This window comes from Cuculus canorus, chromosome 1 (assembly GCF_017976375.1).
Source record: "Cuculus canorus isolate bCucCan1 chromosome 1, bCucCan1.pri, whole genome shotgun sequence".
NCBI lineage: Eukaryota > Metazoa > Chordata > Aves > Cuculiformes > Cuculidae > Cuculus > Cuculus canorus.
In genome coordinates, this window is record NC_071401.1 from 206,936,677 (window position 1) to 206,955,685 (window position 19,009).

General features: G+C 51.1%; 2 protein-coding genes across 5 annotated transcripts; both read left to right on the forward strand.

The window, feature by feature from the left end:
• The first annotated feature begins 1,359 nt into the window (after positions 1-1,359).
• UCN3 (urocortin 3) lies at positions 1,360-9,044 on the forward strand. 3 transcript variants are annotated; one of them, XM_054063676.1, is made up of 3 exons: positions 1,360-3,466; positions 4,754-4,795; positions 8,290-9,044. In XM_054063676.1, exon 3 carries the CDS (start codon positions 8,303-8,305, stop codon positions 8,771-8,773), a length of 471 nt encoding a protein of 156 aa, XP_053919651.1. In that variant the 5' UTR covers positions 1,360-3,466; positions 4,754-4,795; positions 8,290-8,302; the 3' UTR covers positions 8,774-9,044. The 3 variants fall into 3 exon arrangements, with proteins under 3 accessions (XP_053919651.1, XP_053919635.1, XP_053919644.1); XM_054063660.1 differs by having other exon boundaries at positions 1,361-3,466; positions 4,701-4,795; XM_054063669.1 differs by lacking the exon at positions 4,754-4,795 and having other exon boundaries at positions 1,362-3,466.
• On the forward strand, positions 6,612-18,425 carry LOC104061446 (tubulin alpha-3 chain). 2 transcript variants are annotated; one of them, XM_009563391.2, is made up of 4 exons: positions 6,612-6,629; positions 16,352-16,574; positions 16,766-16,914; positions 17,454-18,425. In XM_009563391.2, exons 1-4 carry the CDS (start codon positions 6,612-6,614, stop codon positions 18,423-18,425), a joined length of 1,362 nt encoding a protein of 453 aa, XP_009561686.2. The 2 variants fall into 2 exon arrangements, with proteins under 2 accessions (XP_009561686.2, XP_009561688.2); XM_009563393.2 differs by lacking the exon at positions 6,612-6,629 and having other exon boundaries at positions 16,346-16,574.
• The last annotated feature ends 584 nt before the right edge of the window (positions 18,426-19,009 follow it).

Consider the following 19,009-nt stretch of genomic DNA (forward strand, 5'->3'; position numbering starts at 1 on the left):
TGGACTGGATGATCTTAGCGGTCTTTTCCAACCTTAACGATTCTATGACCTCCTGGCATGTGGGTCACCCCTTTCCCAAGACCCCCAAGTCACCTCATTGCAGCAATCTCCAGGATGGGCTGAATGCTCAATTTCCAACTATGCACAACACGCCCAACCCACAGGGAGATCCTGAAGGAGTTGCAATGGATAAAATCTACATTCTCACACCTTCTCTCTCCTTTACACATGCCTTCCTCCCAACCCCAGGAAAACTTCAAGGAGAGAGGACAACCACCCCACCGCAAGGGATGGGATTGCAAGGGTTGCAAAGGTGGAGCAACCATCACTTGTGTGGATGCGGCTAGATAGACCTTGCCCTGCCCAAACCTGCAGTCTTCTTGTAGTCTAATTCATTTTGGAGATGCAGTGAAACGAGTTAAATAACCCATCACCTCTGGACGAAAGTGGATTTTAGAATGGCTTCATCCATCTACTTTGACATCACACCTTTCCCTAATCTCTTCCTTAAGTAACTGAATCACAGATTCCCAGTGATTTTGGCAGTAACAGGACTTCAGTTTTGGCCTGAAGACCTCAAATTCCTAGAGGTGATCAAGGACATAAGGTCTTCTCAAGGGACAACCTTTTAAGGGTTCCTCTGGCCTTTTAAAATGCTCCTCCACCACAATGGGATGTGATGTCATGGTATGGTTTGAAGATATCCCCTCCAGTAGGCAGAAGGGGACTCACATTCTGAGTGCCCACATACCTTTCATAAAGCACCCACTGAACAGGTCAGCACCTAGAGCTCCTGTCCCACCTGTTTTCCCATGGTCAACCCCATTCTTCCATCCCCAGACCAACAAAATGAGGGGAGGTGGATCCCTAATCTGCTTTGAAGCATGCAGGTCTGTCAGTGGTCTGAGCCAAACAGAGTTCAAGGGTCTCCTGAGCTTTCTGCAAGGACCATAGCAAACATCTGCAACTCTCAGGAAGCCAAAGGATGCAAAACACATCTTTCCAAGGAGTAATGATAGGACAGAATCACTGGCAAAGCCCTCAACGTCCACCCAGGCACAAAGATTTCTTCCATGGTTTTTCAAACCTGGGTGGAGCTTAGCACCAAAGAACTGCATATCTTTCAAAAAGCTGCTTAGATACCTTCTGCCAAGCTTCAGGCCTTGTCCTGTGATGTCCCCTTATGCTCCAACACTAATTAAGCTACCAGGTAACATTGCTGACTCAAGACCTTCTTGGGCTTGAGGTCAAGGAAAGGCAGGACACAAGCCAAGCGGGGCGAAGCTGAAGGTTGCTTAGAATCAGCACTTGTGCATCCGCTGGGAGCACAAGGGGAAATCATTTTTAATGGACCTTCACCGTGGGCGACGTGTTGGAAATAGCTCTCATCTATCAATGCTTCCTCACCACAGAGTATGAGCTCAAGGGTTTCATCAGCTGCGGGGACCACGCAGCCCTTAAAGAAAGCTCGTCCTTCTGCGATAAATGAGCCCACAAACATTTGCCAGAGGGAAAGGAGAGAGGTCTGTGGGCCAGATGGTGATTCCCCTCTTTCTTGGAAGAAGTCCCTTTAATGGCATTCCCCACCCAGTACTTTACATTGAAGTCTGCAAGTGGATTTGCTTGGCCAAAAATATGACCTAAGGTTCCAAAGATTTTGATAACCAAACTGTCTTCCATGTCTCAGTGAAGGAGTGGAATGAAAACATTGGTCCAGGAAGTGAAAGCTTCAAATGAAGATGAAGAGTTGCTGGAGCTATGGATCCTGATGTGTCTCAGTTGACAGATGGCGGTGATTAATGGCTCAGCCCAGGACTGAAGCAAAGAGGAGCTCTCATGGTTACTGGTCACTGCCTCTCAGACAACAGACACCACGTTCAGGGAATCAGTGAAAAGCTCAAAGATGCTCAGCCAAGAGTATGCACACTTATGGCTCCTCTTCTCCAAAGGAGCAGCTGTGACCATCTTTGATGTGTGGTCCAGGAGCAAGAACATCTCTCTATTCTAACCTGGAGTCCATCCAGGGTCCCTGTTGGCTGCTGCGAACTTTCATGGGGTTGCTCAGAGGATTTTCCCCACTTCTGGTAGAATTGGTCCCTTCCCAGTGATAACGACACTCCTCCAGGCCTTTGCTAGAAGAAGGTGGCAATAAGCAGACAGGGCTGAGCAGAGTCCTGGGACCACCAGGAGCCCCCAGCCTAGCTGTGACTCTGTGGTGGGCACTGGAAGGACCTTCCACCAGAATCTTGATTCTTTTGGCTGTGTCAGCACATGATTACATGGATCAACCCCTGTTTCCAAGAGGGATATCTCCATCCCCATCCTCTTCATAGCACAATGTGCTTTTGCTTGCAAACCAGTGCTGGGGGCATCACAGGAGACTTCTCTGACCACACAGGGACCGAAGTGGTCCTGGGACCCCAAACTGGGGAGGTAACCTTCTTGTGTGCTTGCAAACTGAGTTAATTCCACTGGACTTCAGTTCCTTTGGGGGCTGTCAGGGGGTCTTTTTTCAAGACACACATTATCCCTACCTCCATGCTGCACCTCAGACTTTGGTACCACACCCTGGAAGAACTCTGGCAAAATTTCAGTATTCCACAGGTTTCCCTCTCTGGACAGGAGGACAAAAGGCACCAGAGATGAGGAACCAAGCAGAGGGCAAAGCAGTGAGTTGGGCAAGGCTGCACCTACTGCAGATGGGGGTTATGAGCACTATCTTAGGGCAAAACCCTGCCGAGAATCATAGGATGGGTTGGGTTGGAAGGAACCTTAAACATCATCCAGTTCCAACCCCCCTGCTACGGGCAGGGACACCTTCCACTGATCAGGTTGCTTATAGCTTCATCCAGGTCCTGAACATCTCCAGGGATGAGGTAAAGGTGCTGCACCAGCCCCACTCTTCAAATAGAAACACATTAATTGGGATAACGCTGTTAATTAACTCTGAAAAGCCCAACAGGCATCCTTAGGAAGCATAAATGTCTTTGCATTTAAAAGATCCTTGCACCAAGTGCCTGACTACCTGCAGGAATGGGGGGAAAGTGTGTCTGTGTCATCCTGCAAAGTCCCAGTGTTGGCGACAACCCCGTTTTCAGGTGGTTCTCACCAGGCTGTTTGGTTCAGGTGTCTTTCCATCCCCCTCCACCTTTTTTTCCTTCTGAATGGGGAGAGGCACAACAGCCCCATGACGTTGCCAGCTCCCTCTGATTTCATTTTAATGAAATCATGCCCAAATGAAGGCTCCACGTCTGGAGTTACGACTCAAACCCCGTGATCTCTCATTTTTATATATACACAAGGGAGGGGAAAAGCGTTTCCATAGAGAGAAAAACTATCGCAGCCCTCTTAATAACAATAAAAGAAAAGCGAGGGTGCAGAAGTTCAGGGGAACGCGCCTGATGCTTCTCTCCGCGGAGTGAGACTGCAGCAACCCCTTCCCATCCCGACCACCGAGGACAACCAGGTGAGTGCCTGGATTTCATTTATTAACCAGCAGCTGGCTTCATTTGCACAAACTTTAAATATTTTAGTGCTTTCCTTGGGAGATCAGGTTCCACGTTTCTCTGCAAGAGGAAAAAATAAGCAGGATAGGGAAAAACAGTTCAAGATATTGTGTTAAGAGACTCTCCCACCCTTCCTCCTAATCAAGCGATTTCTGCTATCTTAATGTAATAATTTGGGGAGGCAGATCAGGCTGGGCAGCATGGGGAAGGTTTGGGTGTATTGGGAAATCAAAAAATGGAGATACAAATCCCTGCTGTGGTTAAGGGGTTGGAGAGGAGAGCACAGCCCCATTCCCATCGGGTCAGCTTGGATTTCCCAGCATCATCAGGAGGGATTCAGTAGGAAAGTGGAGGCAGCAACAGACAGAAAGAGTTTAAAAAGTCTACAAGTCTCATCCACAGCATTATTTTATTCCAGACTTACTTTTTAATAGGGAAAAAAATCAGCTTAATCCCGTATCTCCGCTGCAGAGGAGCTCGTGATAACCAGCAAATAGCTTTGTCCCTGGTTTGCTGGAACTGTCTTGCCAGAGCGATTTACTTTTCACTTTTAAAGCCGAGAGGGAGATCTTCAACCAATGCAAATGGTCCCGCAGTGGCTTTTGGCTCCATCTCCATAAAATGCCTGCAAATTGCTCACAGGCATCCAGGCAATTTCCAGCCACAACGAATGGCACCCGCAGGTCACCCTCTCACCGCGGCAGATTTCCGAATCCCGAGTTCCTCAGCTCCACTGCAGGTGGTTTTCCTTCTTTTCCTGCTTTTTTTTAAGAGAGAGGAAATCCCAATTCCAGCTTCTTTCCTGCTCCATAAAAACTTTCTGGCACACCAGGGCACAAAACCTCCATGCAAAAAAAAATAAAAATGCCAAAATGTCACCTTTTTCTGCCCAGTCAGCTGCTTTTTTTGTTGATTTTTGCTTATTTTGCCAGATATCTGTCGCACAGCCAAGGACCAGGAAACCAGGCAGTGCATGCAGATGTGTTGCAGTCACATTTCCCCTTTGCTCTGCCTTTCCCCTTGCTCGTCCGATGTCCCTAAAGAGTTTTGCTAAATGGGAAACAAGCCAGCAGGGGCCAAGCCACCCATTTCAGACAGTTGTGAAATAGGTGTCGGGAAGAGACGAGGTGGAGATGCTGCTCGGTGGCTCTGGAGAGGGCAGCGACAGCTCACACCGGCTCATATCTCTCCCAGTAGGTGTGCCAGCTCTGCAAGAGCTTTTGGAGATCTTTCTATTCTCCATCCAGCAGCCTGAGGTCATCCCAGGAGAGCAGGAGCTGCAGACAGGGGTGAGAAATTTAGCAATTCATCATTTCATGCCCCAAATTCCCTTTCCTGCTAGCAGGGGCTGCAAGGAGTTTGCTGGAGAGGCTGCTTCATCTGGGGCTGCATCACAGCTCCAAAGGGGGAGGCTTTGGGGTGGGAGACGGTTCTTCATGCTTTTAAGGCTTTGCAAACAGAATCGAAGTGCCAGGACTTAAATGTCTGATTTGGGGCTGAAGGAAGGTGTGTTTTGGGCCCTCAAAAGGGAGTTGTGTGCCTGGGGAGGGTTTTTCCTCTGCATCCTAATGTGATGGCATTGCCAGTGCTGCCTGGGTCGTGCCACAGCTGCTGCACATCCTTCCTCTCTTTCTACACAGAGTTATAAGGGGATGGTTGTTGCCTACAGGAGCTCCGGGAGGGTTTGTGCAGGGGCGAGTGAGTCCAAGAAGTGGAAATCAAGCAGCTCCCTCAGATCCTGTCCGTACAACCTGCTCCAACATCCCACTCCGGTGGATAGCAAAGGGTAGAGTTACAAGGATAAACGTGCCCCAATCTCACTCTCCGAGGGACAGCAAAGGGCAGAGCTAAGGGGTAAACCTGCCTCAATCTCACTCCCCGAGGGATGGCAAAGTTAAGGGATAAATCTGTCCTGATCTCCCCCTCTAAGGGATGGAGAAGGGCAGAATTAAAAGGACAAATCCTCGCCACCTACCTCTCCAAGGGATGCCAAAGGGCAGAGTTAAAAGGATAAACTTGCTCCGATCTCTCCCTCCAACGGATGGCAAAGGGGAGAGTTAAAAGGACAAAACTGCCTCAATCTCCCTCCCCAAGGGATGGCGAAGTTAAGGGATAAACCTGCCTCCATCTTTTTCCCTGAGGGATGGCAAAGGGCAGAGTAAAGGGATAAACCTGCCTCAATCTCTTCCTCCAAGGGACAGCAAAGGGCAGATTAAAGGTGATTAAACCTGCCCCAAACTCCCCCTCCAAAGGATGGCAAAGGGCAGCATTACAAGGATAAACCTGTTCTGATCTCTCCCTCCAAGGGATAGCAAAGGCTAGAGTTAAAAGGATAAACCTGTCTCAATCTCCCTCCTCAAGGGATGGCAAAGTTAAGGGATAAACCTGTCCTGATCTCCCTCCAAGAGATGGCAAAGGGGAGAGTTAAAAGAATAAACCTGCCTCAATCTCCCTCCGCAAGGGATGGCAAAGTTAAGGGATAAACCTGTCCTGATTTCTCCCTCAAAGGATGGCAAAGGGCTGAGTTAAAGGGACAAATCCACTCCATCTCCCTCTCCAAGGGATGGTGAAGGGCAGAGTTAGAAGGACAAACCTGCTCTCATCTCTCCCTCCAAGGGATGGCAAAGGGCTGAGTTAAAGGGACAAATCCACCCCATCTCCCTCTCCAAGGGATGGTGAAGGGCAGAGTTAGAAGGACAAACCTGCTCTCATCTCTCCCTCCAAGGGATGGCAAAGGGCTGAGTTAAAGGGACAAATCCACCCCATCTCCCTCTCCAAGGGATGGCCAAGGACAGGGCTAACTGCCCCAATCTCCCCTTCCACAGAACAATGAACAACAGAGTTAAGGTGACACCACTTTCAGGGACCATGGCTCAGTGGCAGGAGAGCAGGTCCAGGGCAACAGCTCTTGGGGACGAATGATTCAATCTGGTTTTGGATCAGTCTGAGGACATCTCCCCCACCCAGAAGCCCCTCATGCACCAAGGCACAACCTCCCTTCTCAGCAGTGGCTGCAGGACACAGACATCCACAGAGACTGACAGGAGCCATCCTGCTCCTCAGGAGCTTCTCCAGCCTCCTTGGCCCCTCTATTCTCCCATTCCCATGGTAAACAACTTAGCAGCTCACAGCCCCAAACCAGCAGTGAAACCACAGCCCTAGACAGGGTCCCACACTCCTGGGGGACTGTCCCCAAGCCAGGACTTGCCATGAGATGGGACTGCCACAAGATGGGGCCCAAAGATTGGGAATGCCAGAACATCTCCAGGCACTTGGTGGGGCCGTGTGCCCTCGGGGACACTTGTCTGACCTCAATACGAGCAAAGACCCCTGCTGGAAGATCTCTTGTGGTCTTTGAGGTCATCCTTTCTGAGCCATCGAGTGGATATACAGAGAGATGGGTCGCTTCCCAGAGAGATAGGACACGGCGATAGGGAGGTTTTGCAGAGCAAGAGGGTTATCTTGAGGTTTTCAGCCCTCCCAAGACCCAAAAGTGGCCATATTTCAAACAGGGAGTGATGTTGCTCTGCTGTGATTTTGGAGGTGGCCTCAGATGCCCACAGATGTCCACAGGGGGAACGTGCCCTAAAAGTGTCATTAGATGTCCTTCAACGAGGGTGGAGGGGGGTCTGAGCGATGGAGCCATGGGGTGACAGGTAACCCCAGAGCACCCAAGGCCAGGGCTGGAGGTCTGGAGAGGGGACATGGGGCTGTCACATTGGATACCTCTTCCAGCACAGGGACCTACTCCACTCTCCATTGCCTTTTTGGACAAGTTGGGTGAGACAGGCCATTGCCAACTTCAGAGAGCACAGAAAAATCTCTGGTGGCTTAATCATAGAATCATAGAATCATAGAATCATAGAATCGGTTGGGTTGGAAGGGACCATAAAGATCATCCAGTTCCAACTCCGCAGGGACACCTCCCACAAGACCAGGCTTCTCAAGGCCCCATCCAACCTGGCCTTGAACACCTCCAGAGATGGGGCAGCCACAAGTTCCCTGGGCAACCTGTGCCAGGGCCTTCACCACCCTCATCGGGAAGAATTTCTTCCTAATGTCTAATCTAAATCTTCCCCCTTCCAATTTAAAGCCACTTCCCTTCATCCTATCACTCCAGAACCTTGTAAAAAGTCCCTCCCCAGCTTTCCTGAAGCCCCTTCAGGTACTGTAAGGGCACTTTAACATCTCCATGGAGCTTTCTCTTCTCCAGCTGAATAACCCCAACTCTCTCAGCCTGTCCTCACAGCAGATATGCTGCATTCCTCTGATCATCCTCATGGCCTCCTCTGGACCCAGTCCAACAGTTCCCGGCTTCAGGTTGACCACAGAGGAGCTGAAAGGAAAACTCACCTTTACAGCAGCTGGTGATACACTCTGTGGAGGTGGAGGTGTTAGCAAGGTGGAGAAGGCTGCATGGGTACTACAGCAAGACTGCCACAGGGAAGGGCATGGTAGAAACCAATTCTCCTATGGCAGGCACTTGCGTTTGGGCAAAGGATGGCCAAATCCTCCCCTCCATGGAGGCTGCAGCCTTGCAAAACTGGTGGACATCCCACCTCCCACCCAGCACACCAAAACCAAAGGCTGAGGGATTGCACCTTGGAGAAGAAGACCCCAAGCCAACCCATTCCCACCTACTTTAACCATTAGACAGGACTTGGTGGGAACCTGGGAGGTGAAGCCAGGTCCATGGGATGTGGGAGGGGTGTGATGGTGCTCTGCCCCAGGCCCTGTGGGAAGCTCATGCCCATCTCTGCCCTCCCTTCACTATCTCCACCAGGCAGGCCACCGCAATGCCCCACACCAGGCTGCTGCTCCTCCTCATCCTCCTCTGCGCTGCTGAGACCAGCCAGGCTCTCCGCCTCTATAACTCTGCCTCCATCTTCAGCTGCCTCAACGCAGCCCTCGCTGAAGCCCAGAAGAGCCAGCCAGAGGGAAACGCTATCTTGGAAAGGCGCAGCTTTGACTCTCCATTGCCAGAGATGGTGTCTGAGGAGGAGGAGGGGGAGGACGTGGTGGATGAAGAGATGGGGAAAAGGACATTCCCAGGGGAAGGCCATTACAAATATGTCTCGCAAGCACAAGTGAAGGGGAAGACATATCAAAACCGGGCCAAGAGTGACCGCCGCACCAAGGTGACCCTCTCCCTTGATGTCCCCACCAACATCATGAACATCCTTTTCAACATCGCCAAAGCCAAGAACTTGAGGGCGAAGGCTGCTGCCAATGCGCACCTCATGGCCCAAATCGGGCGGCGGAAGTGACCCTCCACGGGGCAGGGGAGACTCGGAGCAGGACTGGCTGTGTGAGGCCACCACCCAGCCCTGACCTGCTGGCCAGAGGGGACTGACAGCCGTGTATGATATCAGTGTTGTATATTTTTGACCCATAGAGTTACCTATCTTTCATATCTCCTCTTCCTCCTTCTCTCCTTCACGATCTTCTCTATCCCTCCTCCTTGACATTTCCATGCGTGGAGAAGAAGTGCATGTCCACAGCAGGGCAAGGGGACGTGTCACCTTGGGAAGGCCCCTATTAAAGCTACGATCTCTTGAGTTTCCAATGCTTTGTTCTACCATCGCCTCCACCGGGTGCTCGATTGTGTCTGTTTGGACCCATACCCTTCCCAAAACACCTCTCCAGCTCAACCTCACAGCCCTGTCCCCACCATGGTCCAGACCCTACACCCTCTCAAGTCCCCATACACCAGCTGTCCCAATATACACCCACCACTGCACTGGGAAGGGAAAAGCAAGACTGGTCCGGGGACCTCAATTTCTCCTCCTGGGAACTCTCTAGGTTTTAAGTTTGTCTTGCAACAACCACTTTCCCTGCCAGAACCTTCAGCATCACTCTCTCCATCTACATGGCCTTTCATGAGTGTCCAGAGGCCATTGGTTGGTCCTCACCAGGGTCCCCTCACATTCTCAGGTGAGTTTGGACCCCAGGAGTTGCAGATGCCTCCCTAGCTACTCCAGACACACCCCATGGGGTCTGACCATGTTGTCCTATCTGACCCCGCCTACCTCCCCACTGCTTTCCCTTTCCTTGTAGAGCTTTATACCAGTCCTGGAGCTTCAGCTCCCTATTCACAGAGCATCTCCACTCACCCTGCTCCTTTCCACCCTCCACTGGACCCAGCTCACCAAGTTCCCATCCCTTCACCTTGGAGTATTTATGCCTTCCTCTAAATCTTCCTTTCTCTTCACCTCCCACCCCAGCTCCAAGGTAAAACTGCCTCCCTTGGCCTCCATCCCTGCATGCAGCAGGCATGCAAGGTGGAGAGAAACTTGGCCTCCCTTCCCCAGGACATATTTGCCAAGAGAATCAAAGCAGCTCCCACCAGCCCTGTCCATGTGTCCAGGGCATGGCCATGGGGAGCACTGCAAGTGGGACATTATGAGAGGACAGGTCTCCGGTTGAAGACTTGGCAGATGGACCCACCAGCCATCTGCAAACACATAGAAACATAGAATGGGTTGAGTTGAAAGGGACCTTAAAGGTCATCCAGTTCTAACCCCCTGCCATGGACAGGGACACCTCCCACTAGATCAGGCTGCTCAAGGCCCCATTCAACCTGGCTTTGAACACCTCCAGGGGTGGCGCAGCCCCAGGTCCTCTGGGCAACCTGTGCCTGTGCCTCACCACCCTCAGAGTGAAGAATTTCTTCCTAATATCTAATCTAAATCTCCCCGCCTCCAATTTAAAGCCAGATGAGTCCAAGATGTCTGTTGGCACCAGGCTGTGCTCACACGTGCAAAGCTGAGATGGGGACAGCAGGCACGAGCTGAGAGTGATGGGGAAAGCAGAGATCCTCCTTCCCCATCTGCATCCCAATGGGGGAGTCTCACCCACACCCAGCACTGGCTTGGACAAAACCTTCCAAAATCAATCCTCCTTCTCAACCTCTGCCAAGCAAGACCAGAAGTTGTTTGGAGAGGCTGAGACACAGGCGGAGGTTGGAGGAGCCAAATTTCCTGAGGAAGCCAGATGGAGCACTGGAATCTCCATCAGTACCCACCTGGGTCTAGCATAGTGCAGAGCCAAGGCTGCCGTGCTTGGGAAGGACAGTCATAGAATCATAGAATCACCAGGTTGGAAAGGACCCACTGGATCATCGAGTCCAACCATTCCTAACACTCCCTTAAACCATGTCCCTAAGCACTTCATCAACCCGTTCCTTAAACACCTCCAGGGAAGGTGACTCGACCACCTCCCTGGGCAGCTGTTCCAGTGCTCGATGACTCTTTCTGTGAAGAATTTTTTTCTGATATCCAGCCTGAACCTCCCCTGGTGGAGCTTCAGGACATTCCCCCTTGTCCTGTCCTCAGTCACTTGGGAGAAGAGCCCAGCTCCCTCCTCTCCACAACCTCCTTTCAGGTAGTTGTAGAGAGTAATAAGGTCTCCCCTCAGCCTCCTCTTCTCCAGGCTAAACAACCCCAGCTCTCTCAGCCGCTCCTCATAAGACTTGTTCTCCAGCCCCTTCACCAGCTTTGTTGCTCTTCTCTGGACACGCTCCAGAGCCTCAACATCCTTCTTGTGGTGAGGGGCCCAGAACTGAACACAGTACTCAAGGTGCGGCCTCACCAGTGCCGAGTACAGAGGGAGAATCACCTTCCTGGACCTGCTGGTGACACCGTTTCTGATCCAAGCCAAGATGCCATTGGCCTTCTTGGCCACCTGGGCACACTGCTGGCTCATGTTCAGTCGCTGTCAACCATTACCCCCAGGTCCTTCTCCTCTGTACAGCTCTCCAGCCACTCTTCCCCCAGTCTGTAGCACTGCATAGGGTTGTTGTGCCGCAAGTGCAGGACCCGGCATTTGGCCTTGTTAAACCTCATGCCATTGGCCTCAGCCCAGCGGTCCAGCCTGTTAAGATCCCTTTGCAGAGCCTCCCTACCCTCCAGCAGATCCACACTTCCACCCACCTTAGTGTCATCCGCAAACTTGCTAAGGGGGCACTCAATGCCTTCATCCAGGTCATTGATAAAGACATTGAACAGGGCTGGACCCAGTACCAAGCCCTGAGGAACTCCACTTGTGACTGGCCCCCAGCTGGAGTTAACTCCATTGACCACCACTCTCTGGGCCCGGCCATCCAACCAGTTTTCAACCCAGGAGAGTGTGCGCCTGTCCAGGCCAGAGGCTGACAGTTTCTGAAGCAGAATGCTGTGAGAAACTGTGTCAAAGGCTTTAGTGAAGTCCAAGAAGACTACAGCCACAGCCTTTCCCTCATCCAGCAGTCGAGTCACTTGGTCATAGAAGGCGATCAGGTTAGTTTGGCAAGACCTGCCTTTTGTAAACCCATGTTGACTGCGCCTGATCACCTGGTTCTCTTGCATGTGCTTCATGATAGCACTCAAAGTTACCTGTTCCATGACTTTTCCCGGCACTGAGGTCAGACTGACAGCCTGTAGTTCCCCGGATCCTCTCTGCAACCCTTCTTGCAGATGGGCACAACATTAGCCAACCTCCAGTCCAGTGGAACTTCCCCAGTCAGCCTGGACCACTGGAAGATGATGGAAAGACAGCATTGCTGGTTTGGGTGGGATGTGCAGTTTTGTAAAAGCCACATGAGGATTCGGTCTTTCCTGCCATTTCACACAAGGATGAAACCCAAACTCTTGGTATTTCACTCAAAAAGAGTGGTTTGTTCAGGTGTGGGTGCACAGACACTGCAGGCTCACTCTGGCCAACATACTCTCCTGCTTCCACCACTGGGTCCCTTCCAGCCTCTTCTTAATCCTTCACTCAGGCAGCCAGGTCTTCCCTGGCCTCCAGGAAGCCCCTTGTCCTCCTTCACCTCCTCCATGTGCAAATGGTCAAAGGCCTTCTTCACCTACATCAGAGCAAACCAGAGATACTGCAGTGATTTACACAACACCCAAGTTCAACAGGTCCTGAACCCCATCCTGAGGTAAAGAAGGTCCCATGACCCTGAGGAAAGGATTCAATGGTCATTGAGCATCTGGCCAAAAACGCACACCAAGATACACCTATAGGGAGCCATCCCTGGTAGCATGAAGGCCTCTTCCTGGCATGTCCTGTCTTGCTCTGAGCTGGGTCAGGAGGGGCTGGGGCCAGGTCTCCCAGGAACAGAGTCATCCCCAGTCTCCCATAAGCTCTGCAAGGATCCCCCTCTCAGCACAACTCGTGACATGGACAGGAGCACATTAAGATGCAAAACCCAACTCCGTTCTTCAGAGGAGGGTGAGACACTGCCCTACCCTCAGGCCCAGGTCCACTGGTTGATGGATGGGTGCTTTTCTCTGCTCCATGTCCCTCTCGGGTGTTTTTGTTTTAACTCATGAACTTTTGTCATCCTGGTAATTTTCTGCAGGTATTCCTGGAGGAGTTCTTTTTTCTCTTCGCCCTCTTTGCAGACCCCAAGCCCCCCACTAAACTCAAGAAGGGTGGTGGGACAGAAGGCACCCCACCCACAGCCAGAGCACTAGATCATGAGATATGAAGCCTCCCATAGAGGCAGTCCCCAGGCCTTAAGCCTAAGAAGTGGGGTTGTGTGAACCTCATGAGGTTCCACGAGGCCAAGTGCAAGGTCCCACAACTGGGTCGGGGCAATCCACAGTTTCAATACAGGATGGGGGATGATGTGATTGAGAGCAGCCCTATGGAGAAGGACCTGAAGGTCCTGGTGGAAGCTGGACATGAGACAGCAATGTGTCCTGGCAGCCCAGAAGGCCAACCATGTCCTGGGCCGCATCAAAAGGAGCATGGCCAGCAGAGTGAGGGAGGGGATTCTGTCCCTCTACTCTGCTCTGGTGAGACCTCATCTGGAGTCCTGAGTCCAGATGTGGAGCCCTCAGCACAGGAAGGACATGGAACTGTTGGAGCAGATCCAGAGGAGGCCACTAAAATGACCAAAGGCCTAGAACACTTTCCTTACAAAGAAAGGCTGAGATAGATGGGGTTGTTCAGCCTGGAGAAGACTCCAAGGACACCTTATTGTGGCCTTTCAATACTTAAAGGGGGTTTATAAGAATGGTGGGGCAAAACTTTTCAGAGATAATGGTGGAGGGAACCTTTTTTTTAGGCCTGTAGCAATAGGTCAAGGAGGGATGGTTTTAATCTGAAAGAAGAGAATTTTAGACTAGATATTAGGAAGAAATTTTTCACACTGAGGGTCGTGAGGCCCTGGCACATGGTGCCCAGAGAGGTGGTGGAAGCCCCATCCTTGGAAACATCCACAGTCAGGTTGGATGGGGCTCTGAGCAACCTGATTGAATTGAAGCTGTCTCTGCTCAATGCAGAGGGGTCAGACTAGATGACCTTCATGGCCCCTTTCAATCCCAACCAGTCTATGATTCTCTGATTCATGGCCAGGTTGGATGAGGCCTTGAGCAACCTGATCCAGTGGAAGGTGTTCCTGCTCACTGCAGGGGAGGCTGGACTAGATGATCTGTAAAGGTTCATTCCAACCCAAACCATTCTATGATTCCCTGATTGTCTCCTTGCAATGGGGTGGGCTCAATGGTGCCTCAGTCTTTGGTTTGTCATACACTGTCACCTCTCTCCACAGCCGCCCCAAGTCCTCCAGGGAAATCAGCTTTTTTGAGTCTGGTTGAAGAGGAGCCAGTGATAACCTTGAGCTGAGAGAGCTCAGTTTTACTTGTGACACCAGTGTTGGAGAAGCCATCCAACCCCCATAATGTTAACCACAAGGCAGCTCCATCCTGACATTCCTGACCATCCCCAGGAGATTTAAAAGATATGTTGTTTGCATTTGGGAAAGGGTTTTGGAAAGCAGAAAAGCACATTTCTAGCCCTGAAGATCGCAAAGAAAGCTTGGAAAACAAGCCTCATCCTTTAAATAATAAATAAATTAATGAAATTAAATACTCCTCCCCAAAAAAAAAGCTCTTCTCCAGGTTTCATAGGAAGAGCTCTTCAATATCATGGAGAAAGCAATGCTGGATGAATACTTAAAGCCAAAGAAACCGCAAACTCCGTGGGTCTTCAGGTGCAAGTCATTCCAAGCACCTTGATTACCCCACATAGCTGTTCCTCTTGCAGAAGAAACACCTGAACCTTTTGCCATCAGGTGTCTGCGGGAGGAGGGAACCCTTTAGTGAAAGCCCAGCTTCACCTGCTATAAAAAGCCAAAGAGGGAAGGCAATAGGTTGTGCTCTTGGTGAGGTGGTTCTGTTTGTGGTGGGGAGCTCAGGTGGACCAGAGCTATGGTGAGTTGAGCTCTCTTTCTGACACCCATGGCTGATTCTTCTCAGCTCTGCAGGATGGTGAAGCTGGAGGCAGCTTTTCTTTCAAGCTAGAGAAAGTGTCTTGCTCTTGGCTTTCCTGGAGGTAAAAGTGGTTGTGGACTCTGGAGCATGTGACCCATGAAGAAGAGGCTCCTGGGGGTGTGTAGAGCTTGTGCTTGTGGGCGTCCGGAGCTGGGTTGGCCTTGCAAGGTTGATGTTCACCTCCACTTTGTGGCCTGGAAAGGACTGCCCCAATGAAGTGCCTTCAGGCTTTGTTTGTATGACGGCGTGAAGGATCTTTGAGGGCATTGCTGGTGGCATTTGATACAAGACCCTGCTAGGTGACCATTTGAGGCTGACCTGGAGGATAGGGTGAAGGTGAAGACTGGCTCTGCATCCCAGCCTTGGTGTGGGGGTGGCTAAGATTATCCTGGGAGCATTTGTGTAGAAGGAGAGATGTAGTAGTGGCTGAGGGCTAATACGGTACCTATCAACCCTCAGAGCATGTCCCTCTGCTCTAGTGTAGGATGTTGCTGCCCCATTTCTGTGCTTGGTGGGGTTCTGCTGTGCCAGGTTTCTTGCATGGACATAATTTGAGAGCCACCACACTGGTCCAGCATTCTGCCCAGGCCATGGCTAAAAGTGAGTGGTAAGAGCAAACTAAACCTTCAGTAAGCCCATCTAATACTTTTCTATCTTGTAGCTTGGGGCTTCCTAGGTTGGCTGTGGTCTTTTTCTCCCTAGTAAGCTTCAGTGGAAGTTTCTACTCTCCCTGAACCAAAAAACCTGCTTTATGCAGCATTCTGTGCCCAGGAGTTCAACAGCTCATTCGAGGAGGCATTCTGTGTCCAGGAGTTCACAGCTTTCTGTGTAGGGGCTCCTCCTTTTGATTCAAGCCAAGAGCAGTTTCTTCATGTCTTTCATGGATGGGATGACTAACTGGTCCCTACTCATCCTAGCCTGGATCCTCTCTAGCTGTCTCCAGCCAACTGATCCCATATGGTTGTGTCTAGTCTGAATGGAGATGAGAAGCTGCTCTGAGAGTCAAACTTAAAGTCCAATAGCACAGGCCTCTTCCATCAGAGAGAGGCAGAGGTCCTCTGCTGCTACCCATTTAAGATGAGTGCAGAGGGCTCTGTTTGAACTGCTGGCTGGGCTGAATCTTTCCTTCCTTTCCATCTGAGAGCACCAGGCAAGGTACCTGGTAAGGTTCTTGGTGCTCCATCTTCTGTCCCAAGGCAGAATCAGCAGAGCAAAGAGAAGAAACCATGACTAGTTCATCTTGACAGCGATCGTGTGCTGTAGGTTCAACAACTGGGTTTGGTGGTCTGATCCTGGGAACAAGGTTGCTGAGAAATGTAATGACAGCACCGGGATGCAGAGGGTCCTACTGCAATGCCCCGATCTGTGTATCAGCTATGGTATGAGACTGCAATGTCTCTCTGAAAAGTTAATGCATAGTTGTTGCTTGTTCAGCAGCTTTTGGGTTCCACCAAGCCAGGCTAATGCTGCTCTTGTCCACAGGTTGTTGGCCATGTGCTCTATAATGACACCCAGAAGCGCCAGCTTTAGTTTAGTTCCTCAGGGCACATTCCTAACCTCCTCTCCTCTCCCATTGCCATGCAGAGGGAATGCATTTCTGTCCACATTGGTCAAGCTGGTGTTCAGATGGGCAATTCCTGTTGGGAACTGTATTGCCTGGAGCATGGGATTAAGCCAGATGGCATGATCTCCCCCTGTGCATCCTCAGAGCAAACAAACTCTTCCTTTGGGACCTTCTTCAGTGAGACAGGAGCAGGAAAGTATGTACCCAGAGCAATATTTGTTGACCTGGAGCCCACTGTCATTGGTAAGTCATAGAAGGTCTCCAAATCTCTTGGGGGGTGGGGGAGTAACTTCTCTGACTTCAAGAGTAGTGTTGGGCACCTAAACTCCTGGTGAGGCTGCCAACTTCCATATGAAACTGCATCTAAGATGCTGTAACTTGGTAGACAGTGGATCTTCTTCCAGTGACTTTCATGAGATCTCAACTTCCCTCAGATGAGATCAGGAATGGGACCTACCGCACACTCTTCCACCCAGAGCAGCTCATCAATGGCAAAGAAGATGCTGCCAACAACTATGCCCGGGGCCACTACTCCATTGGGAAGGAGATCATTGACCCCGTTTTTGAAAGGGCTCGGAAAATGGTAACAGCCATATGGAGGGTCTTCTGCATTAGCATTCTGGTTGCTCTTATCTTGGCCCTCAAGAGATGCAAGGGGGGGAAGGGCAAGCAGAACTTGGTCAGCTTGATCATGTCATTATGACCTGGAAAAACATGATGGGATATGTGTGGGGTGTACATCTTACTGGTTGGGACTTGAGGGGAAAACAAAGGACTAAAAATGTCCCCAGCTTAAGCAGGAAAACAAGCAGGAGCTGTGATTTAACTGCCCAGGCAAGGTAGCTTTCTCCTCAGAGGTGTAATGTCTGCTGTGTCAATCCTGACCCAACACCTCATCCCAGCTCAGGTTCTAGCTACTGTCTCCCTGTAGGCATTCACTCCCTTGTGTAACTGCCTCTGGAGTATGAGGTTTCACCCATGTAATATCCTCAGAAGTGCTGTGATAACACTAAGATATTCTTCATGTAGGTGGACCCTCTTAGTGGTCTTCAGACTTAAGTCCAATGAGACAAGAATAACTTCGGTAACTTTGTCCTTCTGGTTCTTTCCCTGGTGCTGCAGACTGAGCAGTGCAGTGGACTGCAAGGATTCCTGGTCTTCCACAGCTTTGGAGGAGGCACAGGCTCTGGGTTCACCTCCCTCCTCATGGAAAGGCTCTCGGTGGAGTATGGCAAGAAGTCCAAGCTGGAGTTCTCCGTTTACCCAGCCCCACGGGTTTCCACAGCAGTGGTTGAGCCCTACAACTCCATCCTCACCACCCACACTACCTTGGAGCACTCAGACTGCTCCTTCATGGTGGATAATGAAGCCATCTATGACATTTGCAACCGCAACCTGGATATTGAGCGTCCCACCTACAAAAATCTCAATAGGCTGATCGGGCAGATTGTCTCCTCCATCACTGCCTCCCTGAGGTTTGATGGTGCTCTGAACGTTGACCTGACTGAGTTTCAGACCAACCTGGTCCCTTACCCAAGGATACACTTCCCCCTCACAACCTATGCACCCATCATCTCGGCAGAGAAGGCCCACCACGAGCAGCTGTCAGTGCCAGAGATCACCAATGCTTGCTTTGAGTTCTCCAACCAGATGGTGAAATGTGACCCCCGCCGGGGAAAGTACATGGCATGCTGCCTGCTGTACCGGGGCGACGTGGTGCCCAAGGATGTGAACGCAGCCATTGCATCCATTAAAACACGCCGGTCGATCCAGTTTGTGGACTGGTGCCCCACAGGCTTCAAGGTGGGCATCAACTACCAGCCTCCCACGGTGGTGCCTGGGGGAGACCTGGCCAAGGTGCAGCGAGCTGTCTGCATGCTGAGCAACACCACGGCCATTGCGGAGGCGTGGGCCCGCCTGGACCACAAGTTTGACCTGATGTACGCTAAGAGAGCCTTTGTGCACTGGTATGTGGGGGAGGGCATGGAGGAAGGGGAGTTCTCGGAGGCCAGGGAGGACCTGGCTGCCCTGGAGAAGGATTATGAGGAGGTTGGAATGGACTCAGTAGGTGGAGATGACTGTGATGAGGAATAATACCCTTATCTGTGGGAGGGCAGCTTGGATGAAGCATTTTGGATACTGATCTTATAATTCCATCCAGAGAAGGGAGGTGTGGATTGGGTTTGAGGAGATGTGACCTGGAAACTTTGCAGCTTGGCCAAAAGCAATTCTTTGGTCCAGACTTGTATATGCAGAATGTTGGCTGAATAAATGGTGACCAGCAAAACATCTGCTGTCTTGATGTGCCACCTAACTGGTTTGTGGTGGGATGATGGTTGCAGGGTAGATGCTTGGCTGAGCCCTGTGAACTGGGATGGGTGGCAGCATGAGCCGTCTGCCCTGGGGTGGAATTGCTGGTTCAAATCAACGCTGGTGGGATAATCTGGCTGCCCATGGCCTCATTGCATGCTCAAGCATGGCTGGCTCTTGATTTTCAGTGGTGCTCTTTGTTCCAAGGCAGAGCAGGGATGGGATCAGGTTTCCCTGGCTTCCTGCTGCTGTGCAGAGTCCTGCTAAAGCAATCCATGTCCACCTGCCAGGGTTGGGCTGGCCTGGAAATTTAAATGGAGCTGAGATGAGGATTCAAATACCTCTGCTGTCTGCCAGACTCCTGCAAA